Raw genomic sequence first — 27080 nt, forward strand, 5'->3', positions numbered from 1 at the left:
ATGGTAAAAGGGCTTGAGTATATGCAGACTAGTTTAAAATGCTTTTCTTAGGTGGTGCTAAATATTACTGAATCGTGTCCCAAGGAGATCTCTGCTGAGGAGCCCTGGCTGCTTCTCTGGCATCGGTCAATGTCTCTAGCAGGCAGGGGAGGACTGGTGGGGTGGAGCAGAGAGCAGAACAGCACATAAAGAGAGAGACGAGGACCCAGGGGCCACCAAGGGTGCATACGGGCAGTGGCAGACAGGGTGGGAAGAGAACGTAGGCTCAGGCAGGAGAGGGTGCCATCTAGTTCACCTCGGCACCCTCGATGCCCCAAACGGGGCTTGGAAAGTAACAGGAGCTCAGTAAATAGTGTTGAATGAATAAGTAAAAGGAAAGAAACAAAAAGAGCACTGCAAAGAAGCAATGGAAAGCGATGATGAGAAGTAGAGAAAAAGCTAAAAGCACAGGGTTCATTTAACCCCCAAGAAAGCTGTACAAACTTTTGCCAAAAATCAAAGCCCTAACAGCCAATGATACACGAGCCTCTGTGCTCGATGGGGCAACGTCCCTGGTACCAGAGCTGCGGGAACCCTTGGAGAGGGAACAGGAGCATCTGATGGTGGGAGATGTTCCCTCTGGGCTCTTAATTCCCCACACTCCTTGGAGACACGGAATGCACGGATCGCCTCACGATGCACTTTGGCTGTATTTCAACCTTCTTTTCTAAATGTTTTTAAAATAAAAGCAACTTCCAAGTAGGGTAAGCGACTCATTTGAATGGCCCTTCCTCTCCCTGTTCCTGTGTCCTCTCTAGCCCAGGTGGTAAAGAGCAACAGCATAGCAAGCGGGGGCAGGCGGACAGGGAGAGGGGAGCCCCTAACTGAGAAGCAGGTCCTAATACTTCGGCCCTCCCTGCTACACATTAGGGTGAGGATTCAGCCCCGTTGTTTCTAAGAAAGATGAGAAAGAGTCACATCAGAAGAGTTTTCTCATATGAACGACAGAGAAAATACCTTAAACAGCATTAGAGTGGAAAACACAGGGTACAAAAGGTTTCAGCACAAGCAATGGAAAGGAGAAAACCTTTGGTCTTGATTAAATTATCCAGAGTCCCCAGTTTTCTTCTGCATTCCACAGCTTAAAAAAAAAAAGTGCAGGAAAAAAATTATCTACATATTATCCAATACATTGGCTACATAAGCCCTAATGAACTCCAAGTGAAGATTCCTACCCATTTATTTATTTTATTTTTTTAAAATCCCATACATGTTTTATTAAGTGCATACATAAATATTTCACTTGCTCTGGAGAGATTATAAATGGTACTGATTTTTCTTTGCAACTTTTTTTCTTTTCTTTTTTTCAGTGGAGGTACTAGGAATTGAACCTGGACATCGTGCATGCTAAGCAGGTGTTCTACACTGAGCTCTACCCCATCCTCCTCCTACCCCTATTTAAATGCAGAGTGAGGGACAACGATTCTGCTCTCCAGATACATCCCGCAAATCACTGCCATTTCACCGTTAGTCCCTCAGTTCTGCTAAAGGTCTCTCGCCCTCTCCACCAAAGGGCCATTGGGATAACTTTGGTAACGTGTGTGTGGACCACAGAAAGCTTGCCCCCTTGGATGCTCTGACTCCAAAACAGTAGAAAGACCCTCTGGCAGTGACAGCAGGGGAATGTGCGTGTATGTTTAGGTGGGTTTACGGAGCTAAGGTTGGCAGTAGCAGGAAGTAAAGGAAACAAGTTCATGATTTGTTCTTGAAACAGTGAGTCCCACCCCTTGATTTTGGACGTACGAGAAAATGCAGTGGGTCACGTGTCTATTCTATCATGGTTCCCCCGCTTCTCCAGAGGTGGAAGTAAGGAATACAAGCAGACAGCGAGCCACGGGAAACCAGGAAATGTGCTCGAATCCAGCTGCCAGCCCGTATTTAGAAAATAGGAAGTAAATCAACACAAACTCAGGATGGCCTAAATATGGGGGCAGGGGGGATACACACATGCGTGGAGTAAATAGAAGACTTATTAGGAAGGAAGACCAAGGATGTCACAGGCAGGTCCTCACAGTCTGATGATGAGAAAATACCACTTTTCAATCCTTTGCCTTCCTACAAGAGCAACAGAAGTCTTAAGGGAGAAATAGTCTCTCTTCAGAAAAGCTTTCCACTCTTGGGCTAACATGGACACTTCCCTGCTCAACGGAAACTGGCCCCATTGCTCCCCCCTCAACCAGTGTATCTTCCGATGCTTAATGTGGCTGATCGGCTCGGGTACCACCACCCAGGGAGCCCCTGCTCAGTGGGACGTGGCCACTCCACAGCAGAGAGAGGACTCCCTTCTCCAGATCTGTGTTATCAGCCAGTACCCAGATGGGCACAGAAGCCCTGGGGTTTAATTACAGATGCAAATGTTCCCCTTCTTTGACATGAATAAGTTCAAGGTGAAAGGTTAATAGGGTGATGGGGAGAAAAGCCACCGTGCGATGAGAATGCTTTAGATCTCTCCTTGAGGAGCATGACAGTGTGCTCTCCCTCACAAGACCACCGTATGGCCAGAAAGTCTGACGGGAGGGACCATAACAAGCTAGAGCGAGGTAAGAGAGTCTAATGCAGTGAGAAGGTACACAGCTTCTAGCCGGCAGGGAAACTGGTCCTCTTGAGTGAAACATGGAACAGAAATGTTTCATTGGTTACTCAAATATCTGCATCCACACTGCAATTGGCTCCCCCAGAAAACAAAGCTTCTGAGGGGGGAAGGTCTAGCTCAGTGGTGGAGCATGTGCTTAGCATGCACAGGGTCCTGGGTTCCATCCTCAGCACCTCCATTTTAAATAAATAAATAAATACATAAACAAATAAATAAATAAACCAACCAACCAACCTAATTACTCCCCCCTCACAAAATTTTAAATTAAAATTAAAAAAAAATGAAAAGAAAGCTTCTTCTCAGAGTTACCATCATCAAATAGTAGTTAGTGATGGCCTCTCTGTGCTACAATTTGTGTTGTGGATAATGTCTGTAATAACCTAATATGAAAAAGAATATATACATATATATGTATAATGGAATTGCTGTGCTGTTCACCAGAAAGTAACACAACATTGTACATCAACTATACTTCAATTTAAACAAACAAACAAACAAATAAATAAATAAATAAAAGTTTTAAAAAAGAAAATGTTGGTAGATTTTTTTGTTCTGTAATTTATACCAGAAAACAGAAGACAACACAGGAAAACAGAAGGGCAGCTACACCAACTGTGAATGCATTTCTTAGAGGTCATTCTTAATTCTTTCGCTGAGTATTGTAAAGGATCTGGTACCCCTCCGCCACGCCCAACCCCACCCTGCACCCCTGCTTACAGCCCTCCCCTACCCACCACCATAGTCAAACCCCCTTCCTTCCCCAGTCCAGCCAAACAGAAGAGGAATCTGTAACAAAGGTGGAGTACATGAAATTCCTTTCTGAGTTCTTGCCTGGTTTCTGGGAATGCAGGCCAATACAAATTTTCCTTAACATATGAGCGATGCAGCAGAGATGATCATAAACAAGAGCCTTTTGAGGCCGGCCGGTCTGAGTCCCGGCCTCAGTGTGGGAGGTGGAGGAAGCCGTGTCAAGACAGCGAAAGGGTGGCCGAGGGCCGAGAGCTCTGAGGGGAGGAGGAGGCACTGAGGCGCTGGCCTGGGGCGTGAGTCAAGGAGCCCCCACACGAGGCGCGGGAGCAGCAGAGCCACTCGGGTGTTCGGGCTCAGGGATCTGGAAGCTGAGTGTGGAATTTCAAAATAAACAGAAGGGCACGAATTGGTCAAAGAGCAAGGGTGGCACCAGTTACGGAGGAGCTTCTGTGAGAAGCAAAGCCCTGCTTCTAGCTGGGAAGAGAACGGCCCTTCCAGAGCTGCACCCAGCAAGTCCCCGCTCTGTCCTGACTAAATGATCGGCTAAATAACACTGAGTACATCCTCTGAGCTTAACAAGACCTACACCTTCAAGAAAAGAATTCTCTGGGTATACAAACAGGTCACATTTTTATCTTATTAAAATGATCGATTCCCTGTTTGTATAAGAGAGCCAAACAGATCCAATTCTCACTGGGTTTCAAGTGCTAAAAAAAAAGAGGCTAATTCCTTATTTAAGATTTAACTTCCCCAGGTATGGATTTTCTGTCTATGTGTATGTCTATATATGCATACATATTTGTACACACAGGTATATCCTGAGAGCTGTTTAGCATATATATGGTAAAGAGGAACGTGATCTCCTCATTAGTTGTAAACCTACTGTCGTCACATTCATTATAAGTCATCTAAAAAGCTGACATATCAATATTCTTTGGCATCAGCTGAAGTACGGAATGCTTTAGCAAACACAGAAATCAGAGAGGTCAACTCCACCATGGAAGTATTTATTCAATAGACTAGGTTTCATAGGCTTTGCATCTGAAAATTGAATACAGTGCTAATACAGGTAAAGACAGGCTTTCATGTTAATACTAAAGAAGTCTGCATTTTTTCACCTAATTTCTGGAATTACGGAAATCTGATAATTCCCTAATTATCCAAGCAACAAGCAACAAAAGAAAAGAGGTAAGTTGGTTTATATCAAAACTAAAACCTTTGGTGCTTCAAATAATACTGTCAAGAAAGTGAAGGGACCATCACCGAGGAAGGAATTGCAAATCACAGATCTGACAGAGACTTACATCCGGAATATATAAGGAGCTTTTACAACTCACGAGTAAAAAGAGAATTAAAAAGCGGGAGGACTCGCATAGACATTTCTCCAGAGAAGATACACAAATGGCCAACAAGCACATGAAAATACGCTGAACATCATTAGTCATCAGAGAAATGCAAATCAAAACCACAATGAGATACTAGTTCACGCCCAGCATGATGGCTATAATAAAAAAGAGAGACAATAACAACTTTTGGCAAGGATGTGGAAAAACTGGAACTTTCAGCCTTTGCTGTAGGGGATATAAGATGGTGCAGCTGCTTTGGGAAACAGCTTGGCAGTTTCTCAGAATGTTAAACATAGAGTTATCATTTGACATGGTAATTCCACTTGCAGGTTTATACTCAAGAGAAACAAAACATATGTCTACCCAAAAACTTGCACAGGAATTTTTTATCAGCAAAAGTTCGACAGCAATCCAAATGTTCAACGATGGATGAATGGACAAACAAAATGTGATATATCTGCTTTATGCCATGTGTAAAACTAGTGTTATATTAATTGGTATATCCAGCCCAATAATATCCAATGGAATATTATTCAGCCCTAAAAAGGAATAAAGCACTGATGCATATTACAACATAGGTGAGCCTTGAAAACATTATGCTAAGAGAAAGAAGCCACTACATAATTACACTCATATGGAATGTCTAGAATAGGAAAATAATGTATTGAGACAGACAGATTAGGGGCTGGGAGGGTACTGAGGGTCGGGGGTGGTAAGGAGTAACTGCTAATGGGTACAGAGCTTTTTGGGGGGTGATGAAAATGTTCTGTGATTAGATGTAATGGTGTTTGCACAACTCTGTGAATATACTAAAATCCATGGAATTGCACACTTTAAATGGGCAGATTTTATAGTATATGAATTATATCTCAATAAAGATGTTTAAAAAAAGCAATTTAGAAGTTCCCTCAGTTGGAGGTAGGGAATACAGCTCAGTGGTAGGGCTCGTGCTTGGCAAGCACAAGGTCCTGGGTTCAATCCAGTGCCTCCATTAGGGGGAACTTTTTTAAAATTAAAAAAGAAAGCAAGTTCCCTCGAAAACAGAACAAGTGAAAAAGAGCATTTTTCAATTTCAGACTGCCATTTGACATTTTTATGCTTTCAAATTCCTCAGTACCATGCATCTGACAATGTGATAAATAGACAACATCAATAAAATAAATAAAACACTTTTTTTTAACTGATACTTCTAAATTACTCTCGAACTCTTTTATAGCTTTGCTAACATGGCCACCTGCTCACCCTAGGAGCGAGCTCCAACTTTGAACCGGATGGAAGCAAGTAGAACCACAGAACTAGGTAACACCAGGCCTCCCAGGTTCTGCCCACCATTCAATTAAATAACTAGGAAGTGAGGGAGGGGAATGTGAAATAACATTAATGTAAGACGAAAAGCCTGATTTTCCATCCTTGCAGATTATGACTGAAGTCAGACTGAAGTCACAGCTTATGCAGTTTGCTAGACTACAATTTTCCAAGGGAGAAATACCAAATAGATGACTGACTTGGTTTTGCCCTGAGAAGTTATTTAGCTAAAATCTCTCGTTTATCTCAAAGAGTTCTCTGGAATAAAAGAGCCTCCGATGTGATATTTGATTTGTTGGCGGTGGGGGTGGGGAGCTTTTTCCTCCTAAAAGAACGCACACACCACCCAGGAATAATCATCACATTTAACAGCAAAGAACATTGAAAAAAGTATTATTATCTGAGGCTTACAACCAAGACTAGCTTGATTTATTAGGCACATGTTCCCTTCAGAAAAAGGTTCCCAGTTACCGTTATTTCATAATAAATTAAAAAGAATCAGAGGCAGGGGCAGGCGGAGAGATAAATTAGGAGTTCAGGATTGAGATACATAAAATAGATAAACAACTATCTTTTGTTAATAGCACAGGGAACTATATTCAATATCTTGTAATAGTCTATAGTGAAAAAGAATATATATATATATACACACACATATATATATGTATATGTATATGTATAACTGAATCACTATGCTGTACACCAGAAACTAACACTACATTGTAAATCAAGTATACTTTGCTTAAAAAAAAAAAAAGAATCTTCACTGGGGAGAGATGATTCTTTTTAAAAAGTAAAATGTGCATTTAAGATAGCTTTCTTCTCTGTCAGCTTCAACCTAATGCACTCTTTTCAGATGGACAAAACTTACTTCTCCAATGAACCATTTCCTCAGCACCGTGCTTCTCAAAACCTAGCTTTCAGAATCTCTTCCAGCGCTTGTAAAAAGAGAAAAACCTCAGAGTTTCAGCTGGGTCCGCAGGAGGCCTCACTAATTGGCATTTCTATCACTTCCCGTGGTCTGAGGACCACACTTTGAGAAGCATCGCCTTAGCACATCCAGAGTGGGTGCTGGCTGGGCAGTCTTCTCCAAGACTCCACCCGAAAGGAAAGGTCACAACACATTTACCTTCAATATTTAAGTAACAGTAATTACCATTATCTGCTCCTCAAACTTTTGGGGTTCATACATATTGCTTATCTTTCTGGTCTCACAGCACCCTCACACTTGCCCACCCAAGGTACCTTTCTGGGGACCCGTCTCCTCCTGGCATGTCTGCCCATCATGCCCTCGCCCCTCGATACAGTAGAAGTTTCCACCGGGGGACCCTGATCGGAGCTGAGGCGATTGGCTAGAATTTGGGATTGGGATTAAGAAATTTCTGTTCAGCTGCTCTTTGGAACAAGAAGTACACTCAGAAGCAGTTGGCAATTGCCATTTTCCACCCTGTGGGTTGGGTACCAGGAAAAGTCCATGTGGATGCCCAGAGAAGCAAGATGAGCCAGGGTCCCCCAAGTCCCCCTGTCCCTGGCTTCAGTGGAGGCTGGACACCCTCTTGCATCCCTGCCCTTGGGCTCATCCCGTAAGTAAACCCCAAACCTGCACCTTCTATTCGATTCCTTTTTCCTGCCTCAACTGGCTGAAGAGGACTTGTTACTCACAACCAGAGCTCTAATTGTTAACAAAGTCACCCTCTGGGTACCTTTCCTCTCTGCTCCAGTTCACCTCAGAGATGGAACTCGCCTTAAAAACTTCATCTTACAAGTGTACCTGCTTCTAAGTATCTCTGAGCCAAAACCCGATCTTCCATAGGTGACTCCCATCCCTGTGTATTTCAGATCGAAGTCCTGCTCGATTCCTCTACAAGCAGCAACTGTAATGCATATTCCTCTCTAAGACCAGGCAGGGACAAGTGAATACAAATCAAGAATGAATGTAAATCCATGTGGTTCCCTTCTTTGAGCACAGAAATAAGAAAACCAATAGATGCATTTCAAATGAAGGTCTAATGTAAAGTTTTATTGACCATGTTAGATCAACTCCAATGTTTAATTTTTCATTAACGTTTTTGAGTAACTTCAGCTTTCCAGCTACTTATTTTTGTGGAACTCATATCTTTAAATGGCATTCTGATCAGCTACTTCTTGGTGCAACCATACACAAGATTTTATACACGCATGCTCAAAGGGAGAGAAAGGGGCATTTCTTTGTCTTGTTAAGTCTAGTTACTTCTCTTTTTTTTTTCTTTTTCTTTTTAGTGGATTTACAACATAGCTACTTCTCTTAAAGCACAACAGAGACAGAGCAGATAAAACTCTGTGTCATTTAGAGCACTACGTCACATCTCTGATAACACATTTGCTCCTTAAGTTTTCCAAGTCACTAAGCGTTGCAAAACCAGAGGTTAAGAGTGACTTGATTCTCTTAGTCTGTCTAAGTTATATAGCCCCTGTATTGGACTTCAGGATTTTGGCCTCCTTGAATCAAGACTCCTGGAAGTTATCTTTGGCAACTCTACGCTGAGCAGAAACGTCTGATTATCTTGGCTGCCTTGTGTCACATAACAACAGGTAGTCCCAGACACCCAGTGGTTTCCTTAGAGTAGGTTGCTTTCTTTATGGTAATCAATTTCCTTGGCCCAGCTGTCAGGCACTTGACTCCCCAGTTAACGACTGGAAATCAGACTTGAGCCACCAGGAAGGCAGAAAACTCAGATTTTCCCAAACACACAGTTAATGAAAAATTCTAGCCTGGCCGCTAACGTCTCTGTGTTTTTCTCATAAAATACAAATGTCAATTTGGAAAACAATATGCCTACAGAGGTTTCTCCACGCAGAAAATTTGCACATGATATTTAACCTGGACATGTGCCCAACATCCATCTGAAGGAGTTAACATAAATGAATTTAAAACCGGAAATGAAGCAGTTGAGATTGTTGACTAGCTTCCTCTTATTAATTCAAATGAAAAGACTGAAAGGGCCTGACCTACAGATTCTGACATCTAATCTCAGAGAAATAAGTAACAGAGAAGAAAAATCCTTTTATTCCACATCTTAGCTATTCCTTGGGTCAAAACTGAAAGAAGGGGGGAAAAAGTATGATAATAGACGAGACGTACTTTTCTCACCCAGCTCTTTCCAACCAACCAATTTTCCCCAGCAGGACAGAAGGCTGTAAATGAAAATTAGCGAGGCTGGAAGCACTAGGGAGTCCCACTCACAGGAGTGCCTGCAGCAAGGCTTTGGGGTACCAGGTGAGGTGAGCCTGGAGCATCCCTGACCACCTGCACAGATGCTTTGGGAAATGAATTATTACTCTTTTTCCATAAAGGGACAGGAAATATCATGGGAAAAGGGGCCTGAAGACACTGATAGGTCCTTTATGCAGATGGCTTTCAGGGCATGATCATTAAAAATGCTAAAATTACAATGTGAAGAGAGAGAGCACAGGAAATTTTTTCCTAACATCTTCCCTCTTCCAAGAGCCCTGATCTCCCTGTGATTAGAAACTCTCCTGTCCACTTTGAACCTAGTAAAGGATGAGTCCTCTTTACCTTGAGGCTTAGGAATGAAAAGATATTTGTTTTTGAAGTCACACTCCTATTTTTAGGACTAACTTGGAAACGTCTTCGCAGTTTACTGACCACAGTCTGCTAGACTGGAGAAGCATGAAGTTTTCAGAGCAAAGCACTTACTGAATGGATTCCATCGCCCTGGACTGCTTCTGACCTAAACCACAAGCGTCTGTAAGGTGGGGACAGTGATGCCTACTTCCTTGACCTAAGTCTCTTGCACACAGAATGCTGGGAAATTTTTTCAGGGCCAAACAGTAGTTTTCTTAGTTTTCAAACAAGTTTTCACTTCCACACCATGAAGCAGGGCAGATGCCCTTTGGAAATCGGACCATGTCATCCATTTGACTACTCCTGAACCCCACAGCACCCGTACTCACACTCAGCATTAACATTCAGAAGAGCCACTGCTGACCACAAATGTCATTAAATGTGCACGGCTGCCTAGCCGTCTTGCACTTCAGGGATCTCATTACGACCCAGGAAATGATTTCAGACTTCATTGTCCCAAATCGCATCATCCAAAAGGACTGAGATAAAATGCTCTCCTCAGAGAACATCTTCCCTGAAACCTCATTGCTCCACATTATCCAGCCTCCTCTGCTCACAATACACTCCACACAGCAAACTCTGAAATAGAAACATGACACACTGGAATCTTACCATCAGAAGAAGATAGGAGTCACTGTTGGAAGGGAGTGAAAGTCATAATGTGAGAGTCAGTGTTAATAGGAGAAGACTCAGAGCTGCCGCGTGACCTCTCGGAATTGACTATTAAAACACCAGACAGATTCCTGAACGTTACCAAGACCTTCTGACTCAGGAGGGAGGGTTCAAATATGAAAATATGTTGGTTTGGAAATCACTTTTGTAAACTTTCAGCTTTTAGCAATTAGCACAGCCTTGCTAGATCTCCCATTTCCATAGGAGAAATGGCACAATGGATGCGAAGGTCAGAAAAATGGGGCTACAATACGGATATGATAATTGTTACTATGCTTCGTTTGTAACAAACCATGTTCCCCTGCAGTTCCAGTGTGTTTTTAAATTAACATCAAAGGAAAGAATTCTTAACCCCACCAACTGGCAAATACAGGAATTTCAACCGTTCTGACATAACAACTCTAATTAAATAATTAATTTCAAACTTTCCAATCTACTGGTCAACCAGAAACACAGGCTTTCTGGTGAAATTACAGAGGGACCAAGTCTCCCTAAAATATTTCTTGCTTTTATCCTCCAAACACAGCAAGTTACAAACTGAAAACAGCTTTTGCTTCATAGTAGCATTTTGAATATAGTTTCCAAAAATTATCTTTTAGCAGCAGAGAACTACAGATGGGATGTGACATGATAAGTAGTATTATTGATACAGCTTTTCTTTCCACCTTTTCAAAGTCAGACCTCTAAATTTAAAATACACCGAAGTTTTACCTGTTCTGAAGGGGATGGGGCAGATAGGAGACTGAGTGGAAAAAATCCAAAATGCATGGATTTCAAATTATAACCCATTTTGCCAGCATTTGATAGGCTGAAATTACATTTTGATACTAATAAAAATTATTCATCTATCTTAAGAATTGAGATTAATTATTATAATATTTCATTATGAAATTTTCTATTTATAAAATCTCATTGCTACTCTACTGGTAATCACTTCAAGTGCTATCTTGATGGCTTATTAAGTTCAGAAAAATATCTTTAATGGTTCTTAAAGCATATAGTATAAAAACACCACAAAATGCAAGGTCCTCGGCTATGAAAGAACAGATATTTTGATCAATTAACATAAGTGCTTTGAATGTCATTAGAACCCATTTAAAATGATGACCCACATCATCTTAGAACGCAGCAGTGTTTTCCAACAGTTTGCAGTCATCTTCAGGAATAGGGGGTGTATTTAATAAGACAGGTACATGGCTAACATGCGCAAACAAATTCAGACACACAACACAGGAATGTAAGCCGAGGAACCCAACCATTCCTGAATTCACCATTATAATGTGATATTGCTGCCGTTCGGCTAATTAATAAACTATGCGGGAAGCAGCCCAGTTGGCTTGCAAGTGAAGGTACCAGAATGTGAATATTTTAGGATAGATCGAGTACCTGATAGTTTCATGAGAAGTTCAGATGCTGCTTTGACTGACATATCCCGCCTTAGAACATTGCCCTTTGCTTCCTGGGGCTTAAGTGCGTCCTCAGAGATGCTTGGGGCCGGCACATCTGACTCCGGGCTGAACACATAGCTGGACCGAGGCAAGGTGGCACCTAGGGCCTCCTCCTCTTTGGGCTCCTCTTTCACTTTAAAATTAAGATTCATGGGTTCCTTCTGATTTGCAGCTGTCAAAAGAAGAAAGGGATTATACACATACATGTCAATGGAAGGCCACTCCCGCTCTTAGCTGCTCCCACCTGAAGGAAGTATGGAACACGCAGTCACATCATGCTAACACAAGAGGGACCACGACCTGCTCAAAACAGGCTCAGCCCTGGGCACAAAAATACCAGACGCTCCCTGAGCGTAGGATGCGGAAGACTGTGGGCTTCTGAATCTTTTGAACCTACTTTAAAAAGTGCTGCCTCTACAAAGTGTTCGGACATCTCTTCAGTCTCCCTCAGTGTCTTCTTTCCTGTATATGCGGCTGCCCCTCTGACCTATCGGCACTCTCCCTATCTAATCCTATTACAGAATAATGCTTCCAGACTTATTCTACCATAAAATATCAACTATAAGCATGAGTCAGAGGCAGCCACGAAAGCAAAAAACCTAGTGTGAGGTGGTGAGGTGAGGATGGAGAATTTGCCGAAGAGAAAAGCTCAGAGAAGCAATGTCCCGCTTTGCCCTCTAAGCTGATGCCACCGTCCCACAAACAGTGGGGCGTGCACTTGGCATTGTTTCTTCTGCTCCATGTCTGTAGCCCGAGTCATCTCTGAGTCCACAATGGGCATTTTTAAAAGAAATATTTCTTCTTTGGAATAATTTTAGATTTGCAGAGCAGTTGCAAAGCTGATTCAGAGAGTTCCCATACAGCCCTTCACCCAGTGTTCCCAACGTCAGCATCTTACGTAACCACAGTGCGTAACCACGGTGCATTCGTCCGAAGGAAGAAATTCACTTCACTGTGATCTAAGGCCCAGGTTTTATTCAGATTTCAACAGTTTTTCCATCAGTGTCCTTTTTCCATTTTTAGCATGGTTGGCTGCTGTGGAGCGTGTGGTCAGGGCAGAGCTAACTGGCCTACTACTGGATGGATCCCGTGGTTTGGCTACACTGTATCAGGCCTTCACCCACTGAGCTACATACTGCTTCTCGGTCTTTCCCCAGAAAATAAGATAAGAAGATAAGCAACCTCTTCTACCCTCTGTCACGTTCACAGGCATCTTGCGCCCCTTGAAGGGCCGTGGAGTAGGAACTTAGGTTGCTTATATTAGGTGTGTTTGCATTTTGAGAAAGACGTTCCCATCCTAGTACAGGGTTCTTAGAAATGCTTACTAGAATGAGCCTTAAGCCCACTCCTCCTTAACAACAACAACAAAAAGAATGAAAGTAAATTTCCAAAGTAAACACCCATCACCCCTTATCCACTGCTTGCTCCCGGCCAACATACAGGCACAAAGCTCTTTCTTTCTACCTCATGGCCCTCTGAGAATAGACGCTACGGAGTCACAAGTTCGCAAAGACCAGCACAGCTGGAAATGGGAACCTGGAGGGCTAAAGTGACCCTTGGAAGTTTTACTACCAGAAGGATGAAGAGTTAGGACTAGAACCAAGTCCATGGGCTGCCCGTTTTATGTCCCTTACCTGCCTCCACACCACTCCTCTGTCTCTGGTCCCTGTGTTACAACCGCACTTCAATCTAACTTGACCTTCAAGTCTTTGCTAAAATACCACCTTCCCAATGAAGAGCCTGACCATCCTGATGAAAACGGCAACTCCCACCCCACAGTATACCCAATCTCTCTTACCTGACTCTAGTTTTCCTTTTCTTCCCCAAAATATTTATCACTGGATAACATCCTGCTACGGATTGAACTGTGTCTGCCCCACCTCCCAAATACATGTTGAAGCCTTAATCCTTACTGTGATTGTACTGGGAGACAGGGAGGTACTTAAGTTAAATATAGCCATTAGGGTGCGGCCCCAATCCAGTATGACTGGTGTCCTGATAACCACAGAGACACGAGGGATGTGCTCGCACAGAGGGAAGACCCCGTGAGGACACAGCAAGAGGCGGCCACCTTCGAGTCAAGGAGAATCCAAATCTCAGGAGAAACCAAATCTGACAGCACGTTGATCTTGGACCTCCAGCCTCCAGAACTGTGAGAAATCAATTTCTGTTGTTTAAGCCAAGTCTGTGGTGTTTTGTTACAGCAGTCCAGACTAATCCATACTATCTAACTTTCTTATTTATTATATTAACCATTTATGGTCTGTTCCTTCAACTCCAGGGGAGGCTTCATGAAGGCAATGATCTTTATTCTAACACTGATGTAACTCAAGTTCCTAGAACAGGGCCTGGCACATAGTAGGTGCTCAACATACACTGGCTGAATGAACAAAACACGTTGGCCGAAAATCAGTGACATCTGTTGGCACTCTGTTACTACCTGCGGTGGACAGAAACTACGAATCCCAAAATATTCCACCAAAGGCGATCGGAAGTGCTTTCCCCAGATCTGATCATTCCGCTGGGGATACGACCTTCCAGATAAAGTTAAAAGCTTTGCTACCATACCTCAGTGCTGACTAAGGTGTTTCTGAATGGTCACTTAGGCTCTGGCATCACCAAAGAGGGAACCCAGAAAAATCTCAGGGAAAGTGCTGAAAATCTAACCCTTTGGACACAGCGCCATTGGAATTTGAGCCAGAGGGAACAAAGACAGTTTCTAGAAGAATCATTAAGCATGTATTTCCAACCTCTACAGAAGGTGGCTCCTACAAGAGCTCTGTTTACTTAGCACATTTCTCCTCTTTCAACCACTTCCTGAGTTCTTTTTTCTTTTTCTTTTTTCTGCCACTGCCTAAAGCTTCTCTTGCCCTAAGCCTTTCTTCCAGAATCCTTTATAAAACCCTTTCCAGAAGCATCCTAAGTTAGTCACAACACAGTAATTAAATGACGTGCTCTCTATTAAGTCTGTAACTTTGAGTCTTCGGGAAGGAACAATATAAAGCGAATGGTTATGTATTTTTCAAAATGCTTCAAAGCTGTATCTTTTATTTTTGGAGCTTTAAAAAATTCAAAGGTGAGGCTGAGAAAGAGATAAGGAACTATTGAGGCCCCAAAAGCAAATCCCAACCGTTAGAGAGGGCAACCATTAAGCCAGTGCTCTCCAGAGACATAAGTAGCTTCGGGGCATCAGTCAGAATACATGCTACCTAAGTCTTAAGGGGAAAAAAAAAGATATTTAGGATTGTTAGTACGACCCAGATTTAACAGAACTTCAATAAGTCACTTAAACACTGTATAATATTACTTTTATGTGGAATCTAAAAAAAATAAAACAAACTAGGGAATATAACAAAAAAAAAGAAACAGATGCACAGATACAGAAAACAAACTGGTGGTTACCAGCAGGGAGACAGAAGAGGGGAGGGGCAGGGTGGGGTAGGGGATTAAGAGGTACAAATGACTATGCATACAATAAATAAGCTACAAGGATGGTACATTGCACAGCACAGGGAATAAAACCAATATTTTATAATAACTATAAATACAATACGACCTTTAAAAATTGTGAATCACTATGTTGTACACCTGAAACTTAAATAATATTGTAAATCAACTCTACCATAACAACAACAACGAAAAACAATAGGCAAGCTGCGTGTTGCTGTTTTATAATTTTATAAATTCGCAAGGTACTGCACACCTGGTTTTCATACTGACAATGCCAAGAATGGCATAAAACTAGTCATGTGCTGGGGGACATGTACATATAGCTAATGACATATCCAAAAAATGTGTGGGAAACACTCATTGGTCCAAATTTTAGTTTCCCAAACCCTGGAGTCTAAATAGATGATGTCAAAATAGAAATATGAACACTACCCTGCTTTCTTTCAATTACCAGAAATATTTACACTGAGAATAGTACATAAAGCCCTATATTTTTTAATTAATATGACTGAATAATTACCATCATTTTTTACTATCTTACTTTAAAAAAACCATTATCTTTCTACAGAGAAAGGTGGAACTAAAGATGTTTTCTTTTCCCTTTGGGGAAATTGCTAAAAGAAAAGCAATAATTTATGACTCATTGCTTAGTTTTTTACTTCACTCTTACTCCTAACAGAAAGATCTGTGCTCGCATGGTACTCAAGTCATAAAGGACTTTCACAGCACCTGCCTTGACTTCTGTTTATGTCTTCAAGCTTCCAGTAATGCAGTGAGGAAACCCCACTCACCAAGAGGTCCTTTCTCTCACTGTTCAAACATTGTGTGACCTGAGCCACTCTGATTAAAAATTACGTATGTCTGCAAGTTCATGCACTCAGTGGAGCCGGGCTGCCTTTGAAAGGAAACAAATCAGCTTTTTGAGGATTTAGAAAGGATTCAAGGTAAAGGCTAACATGAGAAAGGAATGGAAAGCCACTGGGGTAAAATGATCCCAAGTTTCTGATTCCGACAGGCCAGCATTAATACACTGTGAAAGGAACCCCTCTTTCTGGCAAGGGGTCATCAGTCCACATGCAGATCCTACCTAAGCCCCCCTCCCATCCTCCTCCCCGAGGACCATAGTGCGTCACATCCTTAAAGATCATTGTATGCCTTAGTCATGCATACAACTGGCATTCGAATAGTCACACAGGAATTGAGCCTTCCCTCAGCTACAGGAGATGGCCACTGTTATCTTCACTTCATAGGTGAGGGAGCGAAGGTCCCCAGAGGCTGAGACTAACCCCTCCGAAACACAGAGACACTAGACTGCAGGGCTTCTGGCTGACGATGCACCCACGCTCTCTCCTTTCCCTCCTAGACAGTCCAAGCGCCTCTAAGAAGGATGCTAACCCAGGCAATTGCACTGCGGGCTCTGGACAGAAGTGATAAGGGCATGAAGGAAGCAATGTTAATGAGAAAGGGAAAGGTGGGCTGTAACCTGAAGGAAAGGGGCGTTTTCTGGTAGGGAAGAATTTTGTGAAGGGTGGAAGAGGAAGAACAGACAGCAACATGACTGCTTCTGCTCTGCTTTGTCCGTTCCCTCTGGTGAAGGAAAAGGACACTTTCCATGAGTTTAAAATAGACAAGGCTCTCTTTCATGCTACAGTCTAGCAATTTTCTGAATGCTGAACTGCTACATGAAAAACCCGGGCCACTGAGAATTGTATTTATTTACTCCCTGCCCCTAAAGCAGAGCCAGAGATTCTTTGACATGGAAGGGGCTGCAGCTCAGTGGTTTTCAAACAGTGTTCCAGGGAACCCTGGGATAAGCTTCAGGGGGTTCCAACAAATGTCAGTTTCAAATAAAAGCTTTTAAGATTAGTGAAGCTAATTTAAAATTTAATTTTAAAACGTGTACTCTCAGTTCCATTATTTATAAAATGTCAACTCCCTGGAGACCACTGATATGTTAACTTGGGTTAGCAAATTAATTCAGTTTCTCGTAACACTTGTAATGCCATTCCTCCTGCTCTCGTAGGAATGGTAGCACTCTAGTAAAATGTCACTAATAAGGAAGCAGCTGCCTATGCACTGATCTTTCCAAAAATTCAGGCTCGGGCATGTAAAACTGTATTATTATGGTAGAGCACTAGGGTCCGTAAGCAGGCTTTAAATCAGGCTTTCTCGACCTCAGCACCACTGACACTCTGGGCTGGATAATGTGCTCTGAGGAACTGTCCTGCAAACAGCTGGGTGTTTAGCAGATTCCCTGGCCTTGACCCATGAGAGCCAATAGCTCTTCCCAGTTGTGGGAACAAAAATTTCTCTAGACATTGCCAACTGTCTCCTGAGCACACCTCTGGTGAGACCCACTGTCTTAAATTAAATGCCAGGGCAGTTCAAATGCATCTGCTTTGGTGAAGCTTCTGATCATGACTAGAGGAGATAGACAGAAATATGCAGCTATAATATAGATATCGTTGGCTCTGTCATTTATAGAGCACTTAATGTGGGCTGGGTAGTATGCTGTTTCCTTGGATTAGTTGATCTGATCCGCTCAACAACCCTTCGAAGTAGTACTATCACTATCCCCATTTGGTAGATGAACAATCGGAAACTAGAGATTAAACAAATTTCCAAATAACGATTAACTGAGTAATAACCAAGTTGTTAACAAAGAATTATAGATGGCTTTAGTACATATTGAAAGTCCAGGACGCTTCCTGTCTGCCCTTTATTATACTAGAGAATAAGGGCACTTGCTAAACGTTGTCAACTTTGAAGCTTTTTATTAGCGTCCTCTTCGCTCAAGCAGCTGAATAAATTCAATTAAAGAGCTCCTGAGATTACAAGATGAAGTGTTAAAAATATTATCTCATTTGCCACAGCGTCCCTGTGTAAATGGCATTTCTTGACACTGCAATCAGCAAAACAAATTTAGAAATATACTAGATGTCTAAACTGCTGTAAGACCTCATCCTATCATCACAGTAATTCTGTGTTTTGGGCTTATCACTTAGCAACTTTTTTTCTAATTGCTGGACTTTTAAAATAAATAAATATAATAAATGTGAATCTAAAAGATAAAGTTATATAAAAAGTACATAAAATAAAAATGTGACAATGAGTGTGTATATGTCCATGAGTGACTGAAAAATTGTGCTGAACACTGGAATTTGACACAACATTGTAAAATGATTATAAATCAATAAAAAATGTTAAAAAAAATAAAAATAAACAAAAACAAACAAACAAACAAAAACAAAGTGTAAATACAGGACAGAAATAGACTCACAGCACAGCAAAGGAAACCAGAAATAAAACAAGAAGAAAACCTACGGAATGGGAGAAAATTTTTGCAAGTGAAACCAACAAAGGCTTGATCTCCAGAATATATAAGCAGCTCATACGACTCAATAAGAAAAAAATAAACAACCCAATCCAAAAATGGGCAGAAGACCTAAACAAGCAATTCTCCAAGGAAGACATACAAATGATCAAAAAGCACATGAAAAAATGCTCAATATCACTAATTATCAGAGAAATGCAAATCAAAACTACAATGAGGTATCACCTCACACCAGTCAGAATGGCCGTCATTCAAAAATCCACAAATGACAAATGCTGGAGAGGCTGTGGAGAAAGGGGAACCCTCCTACACTGCTGGTGGGAATGCAGTTTGGTGCAGCCACTATGGAAAACAGTGTGGAGATTCCTCAAAAGACTAGGAATCGACTTACCATATGACCCAGGAATCCCACTCCTGGGCTTGTATCCAGAAGGAAATCTACTTCAGGATGACACCTGCACCCCAATGTTCATAGCAGCACTATTTACAATAGACAAAACATGGAAACAGCCTAAATGTCCATCAACAGGTGACTGGATAAAGAAGAGGTGGTATATTTATACAATGGAATACTACTCAGCCATAAAAACCGACAACATAATGCCATTTGCAGCAACATGGATGCTCCTGGAGAATGTCATTCTAAGTGAAGTAAGCCAGAAAGAGAAAGAAAAATACCATATGAGATCGCTCATATGTGGAATCTAAAAAACAAAAACAAACAAACAAACAAAAACAAAGCATAAATAAAGGACAGAAATAGACTCACAGACAGAGAATACAGACTTGTGGTTACCAGGGGGTGGAGGGTGGGAAGGGATAGACTGGGATTTCAAAATTGTAGAATAGACTACACTGTATAGCAAAGGGAAATATACACAAAATGTTATGATAACTCACAGAGAAAAAAATGTGACAATGAGTGTGTATATGTCCATGAATAACTGAAAAATTGTGCTGAACACTGGAATTTGACACAACATTGTAAAATGATTATAAATCAATAAAAAATGTTAAAAAAAAAAAAAAAAAGAAATAGACTCACAGACAGAGAATACAGACTTGTGGTTACCAGGGGGGTGGAGGGTGGGAAGGGATAGACTGGGATTTCAAAATGTAGAATAGATAAACAAGATTACACTGTATAGCACAGGGAAATACACACAAAATGTTATGATAACTCACAGAGAAAAAAATATGACAATGAGTGTGTATATGTCCATGAATGACTGAAAAATTGTGCTGAACACTGGAATTTGACACAACATTGTAAAATGATTATAAATCAATAAAAAATGTTAAAAAAATAAAATAAAATAAAATAAAATTAGTTTGGTTAAAGATTAAAAAAAAGTACATAAAATTCTAAAATATAAAAATATTAAATAAAATATAAAAAATATTTTTAAAATATATAAAATATTCCTTGTGTTATCTATGAGTCTGCACTTAAGATCTGACTTGAAAAAAATGGGTTTGATGTTTAAAAACAAACAAATTGAAAACTACAAGTGTTTTCCACTCCTTTATTTTACCATAAGAAAACAGCACCTCAGAGACTGATATGACCCCAAAATCACACAGCTTATTAATGATGGAACCAGTATCAGAGCTCAACTCTCACTAATTGCAAATCAGTGCAGTTATTAACTACCCTAGCCCCGCCGTGAGTGTATGTAAGTATACGTGATCTGTCTGGGGACCTGGGATTTTTTTTTGGCAACGTGATGCACTTTGGGTGAGAAGAAAATAAACTGCCTTCTGAAATCATATGGAAAGCCAAGATTTAATGAATTAACAGTAGAGCACTTTATATTCAAATAGAAGGTTTAAGACAATAGCCAAATACTTTCAAATCTTGGTTTCTCATAAAGTACACTTCTTAATTGGCCTCAAGTAGTTTTATAATGAGTGTTAGTGAAGTTTTAACCAGCAGATATTACTCATTATAGTTCACTGGATTTCTCATCCCCACCTGGGCTAATCCTTGGTCATGCTGCGGGATCTTCGTCCTCAGACCAGGACAGCACAGGTCCCCTGCGACAGCTATTACGAATATAGACATAGTGACAAAGGGAAAACAAAACAGCTCCGGAGCAGGGTCAAGGGTAATAATAACAATAAGCAGAGCTACAAAACTTTAAAATAAATAAGGCTTTTCTCTGTAAACGAAACTACTAAAAGCCACAAGGGCGCCTATCTGCAGTAATCCACTTAACAGGCAGGATATCTCCCTTGTCAAAAGCAGGAAGGGCCAGTCCTGGAAAACCCATCAAGCCCCTGAGTAAATGCGGAAGAAAACTGCATTTTAAATTCACGCTATTAACACATCCAAGGGATGAACTGTACAAACAGCCGGGAAGTGATTTGCATGTACGAACAGCGGAGCAGCGAGGTGACTTGAGACTAGAAAAGAGAAAACCTAACGACTGGATAGTACATCTCCAACACTTTTCAGGGACGTCGGTGACCATCTGCCCCAAATGACATCTCCTCTTGATTGTTACACTTGTCATTTTAAATTACTGTGCAGACATTCTGGTTCCCACATCGGTATTTTAATGATTTTTGTCTTTGTGGGATACCCAGAGAATCTGAAGAACTCTGGGCGGTGGGAGCAAAACGGCCACTGTGATTCCTCTCCCTGAAAACCCATCCCCTTGGCCAAGTGACTCTGCAGCTCCTCCCCAAGAGGTGGAGTAAATTCTCCCACACTCTGAAGCTGGGCTGGACTTGTGGATGGCTTTGGTCAACAGAAGGTGGTGGAAGTGATATGGGGCTGGTTCTGAGCCCAGCCTCCAGAAGGTTTTGAGCACTTCGGCTCTCTCCTTTGGAACCCGGTCCAGGAGCCATGTGGGCGAGCCTAGGATAGCCCACTGAAGAGTGGGAGACCCTGGGGAACAGAGAGAAGTCATTCCTGTTGGGGCCATCCTAGATCAGCCAACCCCTGGCCGACCCTGCAAGGGGCTGCAGCTGGAGGAGTCAGAAGAGACCAGAAGGAAAACCCTGGTCTGCCATGCCCAAACCACCAATCCCCAAACTCGTAAGCTAAGAAAATGGCTACTATTTTGAGCAGCTCAATTATGGAACAGTTTTTTACTTAACTAACAGTATGATGGACTCTGGCTCCTAGACTAGGCCCTACTGGATGAGGTCCTGGAACACGGGATGTGAGAAAACACTAAGATGCTCCCACCCTTTGAGGTTCCCTTTGAACAACAGCCTGACTTCTTTCCATGGACCACCTCCCTCTCCATCCTCTTTATAGCACTATGGAGCTGGTTGTGAATTTGCAAATCTTTTTTTTTTTTATGTTATACGGATTTTTAACATAAAAGGGTCACGCTGTGTACGTTGTTCTGCCAGTTGCTTGCAAGTCTTTTTTAACCTCTGAAAATCTGACTTCCAGAATATGATGGATGGAATATCCTTCTTATCATCTGCCATGAATGCATTGTGGGTGACACAAAGATAAAGACATCGTAAAGGAAACATTATCTCCTCCCCTCACAGCCACCTGAAACATAGCTGAAGAGGCAAGACTAATACACAAGCAATAACACAAGCATCCACCTGGATGTTAAGATTCTAAGTATCACTGAAGCTGGGGGGTAAGGGGGTGGCTATCACAGCAACGGGAGCCCAACGTTGCTACAAATTCTCTACAAAGATACAGAAACACTGGGGGTTAGAGGTGCATTAAAATAGTTATTTTAATAACATTATTAATTCTTTTTAGTAGAAAATCCTCTCCCCCTCCCTCATTTTATCTAATAGGAGAAAGATATACAGAACTCCATGGTTCAAAGGGCCAGACTCCTGGAACAAGAGTGAAGGCAGGTGAATGGAAATGAGGGGGTGTGTCTATGAGCTGGTGAACGCTGTCGGCATTTTTCTTGAGAGGAGTGGGGACACTGTTACTCAGCAGAAAGGAGCCAGGCAGGGGCACAGCCTGACGCAGGAGGTATTGGAAGAGCCCATTAACGCCTTGAAGACCTGGGCGGTGGGGGGTGGTCCTGGGGTGGGAAAGGTGGCAGGCAGGGAGCTGGAGGGAGCCGTAGGGAGCCGTGTGAGGTCACAGCCAGGAAAAGATGCCCTTCGAAGGGATGGACTGTGGGTGTATTCTGAAGACACAAAAAATTGAACCAGATGAGTGACTGAATTAGTATGCATTTTTAAATGATGCCATGGTTTGAAGCCAAGGAAAACAAACAGTGAAGCAGACGGAGGTAAGTTTCTTTGCTCAACTGAGGGAAAAAAAAAAATTAGGTAAGAGCTAATTCAGTGATCAGGAGCCAAGCTTCCCAGTTAGGCAGAGTCAAATCTTTGCTCCATGCCTTGTAGCCGAAATGTTTTAACTTCAGCTTCCTCATCTGTAAAATAGGTGTGATATTAATAGTGCTATTGAGGGCAGGGGGGTAAATGAGAAATTCCATCAAGTTGCTGGCACAGTGCCCGGCTCATTGTAAACCCATTTGATCAGTAACGAGGCTCAGGATAGCAAGACTAGAAGCAGCAGCGAGAGCAACAGAGTAGTAAGTGGAAGGAGATGTACTTCTGGGGGAAGGAAGAAAATGACCCGGATTCAGTTTTGCAGAAAGACAGACTTTGACCAATTTTCCCAAGAGTTTATCAAGACAAAAAATTATCCTGAGGGTGATTCCAGAATGAGGTAAACTGTCTCCAGCACAGTGAGGAAAGAAACATCTGGATTCCGGTGGTGCCCCTCCTACAGTATTTATTTCCAGTCTTGGTTTCCGCATCTACACGCTTGCAGCAAGACGACGTACTTGAAAATGCACTGTAACTGGACTTACTGTGACTACTCTGTTTGCACTAAATAATGCCCGAAAGGCCTAGAAGTGTTAGTGTAGCTTCCAGCGGTGTCTAACACACAACATTCAGAGACCGGCTCCCTGGCAGGGGACTGTGGCTAACTCTACAACAACAAGAGCAGAAACAGAGCCAAGTTCCGGCTTTATAGCTTCCTGACTTTGTGATGTGTTGATTAGGCAGCCTGGGGGAGGGAACACTGGAATGTGGCTGCCTGGATTAGACTCCCAATACCACCACTTATTTGCTGTGTAAACGTGGGCAAGTTGCTGAACCTCTCTGTTTCTCAGTTGTCATCTGTAAAATGGGAATACTAATAGTCTCTCCCTATCGGGTTGTTATGAGTTCAAATGGGTGACAGGGCACAGAGTAAGCATGACGATGTAAGGGACCGTTCTGGAAAAATCATAAACAATGAGTAAATGTCACCAAGTCTCCGTCCCTGGAAGTTGGAGCCCATGAGCGTGTAACTTCAGGCTCCACATTCTTGTAATGACACCTGCTCCCTCCTGTGACTCAGATCAGCCCTTGTGTCTTGTGAAGGGGGCAAGTCACCGAAAAACAGGAAAGAGTCACACGCTCCCTCTCATATGAATCACCCACCACGGTCAGTAAAATCCAGGATTTCAAAAGGGCACTCAGGCTGCCTGCACATACGAGGCCCCTCAATGCAGCTTCTGACACTGGGAATTTTAGTCACGTGGTCAGTGAGGGCCCATGGTGAGAAAAGCCAGGCAGGCTAAAAAGGGCCAAACTGAAGATGCAGAGGAAGGCTGCCCAGAATAAACTCATTGGGGAAGGCACACTTAGGCTTGGGGAGAGCCCGGGCTGTGGGCACTGAAGCCTTAGGGCGTGAGTGGCAGAGGGACAGCATTTCCTTGGCAAGAAGGCTCATTGGTTAACATGTTTGACAGAAAGCCAATCCGAGCCGCCAGGTGATAAGGATGCCTGGTTTACCGGGCATCTCTCGTCCCTCCTCCTTCAGCAGCACAAACAAAGGTATCACAGGACAGGGAGATGTCATTTAGAGATGAACTGTACTGTAAATTCAGATGCACAAAATTGTGGGAAATAGATGGAGGTGGCAGAACAAAGGCCTAGGGGAAACTGCAAGACACAACACAAACATGTGCACCAGCTCCCCTGCGTTTATTCACGAAAACCTTCCTACTTGAGGGCTGAGCTCCTAACCAGTACGGAACAGTTCAGCTTGGAGCCATTCGCAAGTCACTGCTTTTCAAAAGTCCATCTCTCACGGTGAAAACGTTTTCGGTCTCAACTTAATGAAATTAAGAGACGGTGGGAGACAGTATAAAAAAAAAATTTTTTTTTTTGGCCAGTTTCCAAACAAAAATAGTTGAAATGACTCATATATTTTATTTTCACAAAACCAGGGACAGAAAGATAAAAAGATATTCCCAGCCCACAACTGAGGTGCCAAGTTTCTGTCAACTGCTTGGTTCTAATTTGGAGAGTTAGAATTAAATGTTATATCTTGAAAAGTGTAGTTTTCAGAAAGGGAGGTGATGTAAGGCTGAACGGAGCAGGCAACTTTTAAGCAGGCATCTAATGACGTTACCCTTAGTCGCTAGTTCTAGATAAGCCTGGAAACTTTCTAATTCCAACTGGAGAATGTTGAGGTGCTTCTTTTAATTCTCCTGTCATGAGGCCCCACGAGGGAAAACACGGGACTCTGTGACCGTGACTCACCCAGGCCTCCGGTTCATGTCAACCTTGACCTATGCTGAATGCCTCAGCGCCATCACACAACACCAGGGCCTTTTCATGGTCTGGGAGAGAAAGTCAGGGGAAAGAAGTGTACTGAAAAAACAAAACAAAACAAACAAAACAACCCAGGTACCAACTGTATCTTCCACGTCAGTGGTCCTAGTCCTGGCTGCATTTTAGAATCTTTTGAAGATTTTAAAGAAAACACCAGTGTCTAGGTCTTATCCTAGACCAACTAAATCATAACTTCTGGTAGTGGGGCTAGACCCTGGCATTTAAAAAAAAAACTTCCCAGGTAGGTCTGATGTGCGGTGAAGGTGAGAACTGCTGCTGGATCAGGGAGAACGGGCAGAGAGGCAGCAGAACCTGAGCACGCCTCTCCCCCGCACGGCCCCGGTCACGCGACCACTGAATCACTTGCCCTGACGTGCAACAGTCTGCTTCTGTCTCCTGGCTCCCAAGAAAGATCTATGCAAATACGGAGGGCTGCAGCCCTCAAAGGCCTGCCTCCCATGCCGAAAGAAACTCGGAGCAAAGTTTCCAAAATCATCTTTTCCGTCAGCCCAGAAAGCCAGCAACAAACAGGGGCTGCCCCAGCCTCTTCCCTGAATCAATTACGGGGCTGAGCCCAGGAAGCCTCGCTCCCAGGGAACAGCATCAATCTTGGGGGACCAAGGAATGTTCAGTGTGGGTTCAGGCAGAAGAGCGGACGACGGTTCAGGGAAGGGGTCTGATTTCACAATCATAGACACTGGGAAACCTCAAAACGGGGGCAGTGGAGGGGGTTGGGGGAGGCTTGAGAGTCCGTTTAAAACAGCATTCCACCAGCGATTTTTTAATCCTACTGGGTTCCCTGAAGTCGTTTTTCTGTTTCGTTTCAGTTGAAGGAGCAAGAAAGACTCCCCTTAATAGCCGAGCAAGAAAGAATCAAGTGTTTTCCATCTCTCTTTTGGAAACAAGTAGGTACGTACACGCTTGAATTTGTCACTGTGCTCCGGGTCCGCAGGCGGTGATGTGGCTGGCACAGAGGCTCCCGGACCCGGTGGCCACAAACAGCTGCACCCGACAGTCCCAGCAGGTGCACGCACAGAGCCAGCTCAAAAATCCACGGCGAGAACAATGGCGCCGTTATGACGCCGAGGGACCGGGCCCGACGCTAGCCATGACTGCCCGACATCTGATGAGGGAAAGAGCCAGGAACTCAGCCTCAGCTCCTGGGGCTTTGGCCTTCGGGTCCCGAGATCACAGCCACAGACACAGCCAGGTGGAGCGCCCCAGGGACAGCAGCTGTCAAGTACAGGGCCCCACTAACCGGAGAGGGAGTGGAATTAAAAAAAAAAAATCTCCCCAAGACAATGTATTCCTTTCCTTTCCACACATCTCCTCCTCCCGTGGGCTGCACTGCCACAGTCACCAAGTTTACATTTACATCCTGATACGCTCACAACACAGAAAAATTACCGATGCATCTCACTCCCCGGTGACTTTATAACAGGTTGCTAGGTAACAGTGCACACAAGTCAGGTTTCAGGACCTCTAGTAAGCCACCATAAAATAGCTGCATGGGCCTTTTGCATAAACAGCAGTGCATTTGTTATCTGTTTTCTTATGCCAATTGATCAGTTGGTAAATACAGCCACTGCCAAATCGTAAACAAGTCCCCATCAATAGCCAATTGAGAAAACAGATCACAGTATGAGGCTTGCGTACACAGTCTTTCACCCTAGCCTACTGACCAGCTTCTCCTCCTGCATTTTTCCAGTTTGCAAGCCTGGCTCTCAGCAGCCGCAGGCCTTATCTTCCGCTCCCTGAGATTGGGTCTGGGCCTCGTTACAGCCTCAAGTGAGGCACTCACAGCTGAGCCCAGTAGAAGTATCACCAAACCTTCCTCCATCACCCCCTCCCTTTTCCTCTGGATTTAAAAACTTTCTGGAGTTCTGGAGTAAAGGGAGTAACC

The 27080-nt window shown here is 42.9% G+C and overlaps 1 protein-coding gene across 10 annotated transcripts in view; it reads right to left on the reverse strand.

The window, feature by feature from the left end:
• Positions 1-27080, reverse strand: part of ZNF827 (zinc finger protein 827) — a 170262-nt gene that overhangs the window by 91699 nt on the left and 51483 nt on the right. For 9 of the 10 annotated variants that reach the window (XM_032464404.1, XM_032464355.1, XM_006187222.3 and 6 more), the window contains one exon: positions 11717-11950. The exons of the other annotated variant lie outside the window; for it this stretch is intronic. In XM_032464404.1, coding sequence (XP_032320295.1) covers positions 11717-11950 — 234 coding nt within the window. The remainder of the gene's footprint in view (positions 1-11716; positions 11951-27080) is intronic. 10 annotated transcript variants of the gene reach the window in all.

This window comes from Camelus ferus, chromosome 2 (assembly GCF_009834535.1).
Source record: "Camelus ferus isolate YT-003-E chromosome 2, BCGSAC_Cfer_1.0, whole genome shotgun sequence".
Taxonomy (NCBI): domain Eukaryota; kingdom Metazoa; phylum Chordata; class Mammalia; order Artiodactyla; family Camelidae; genus Camelus; species Camelus ferus.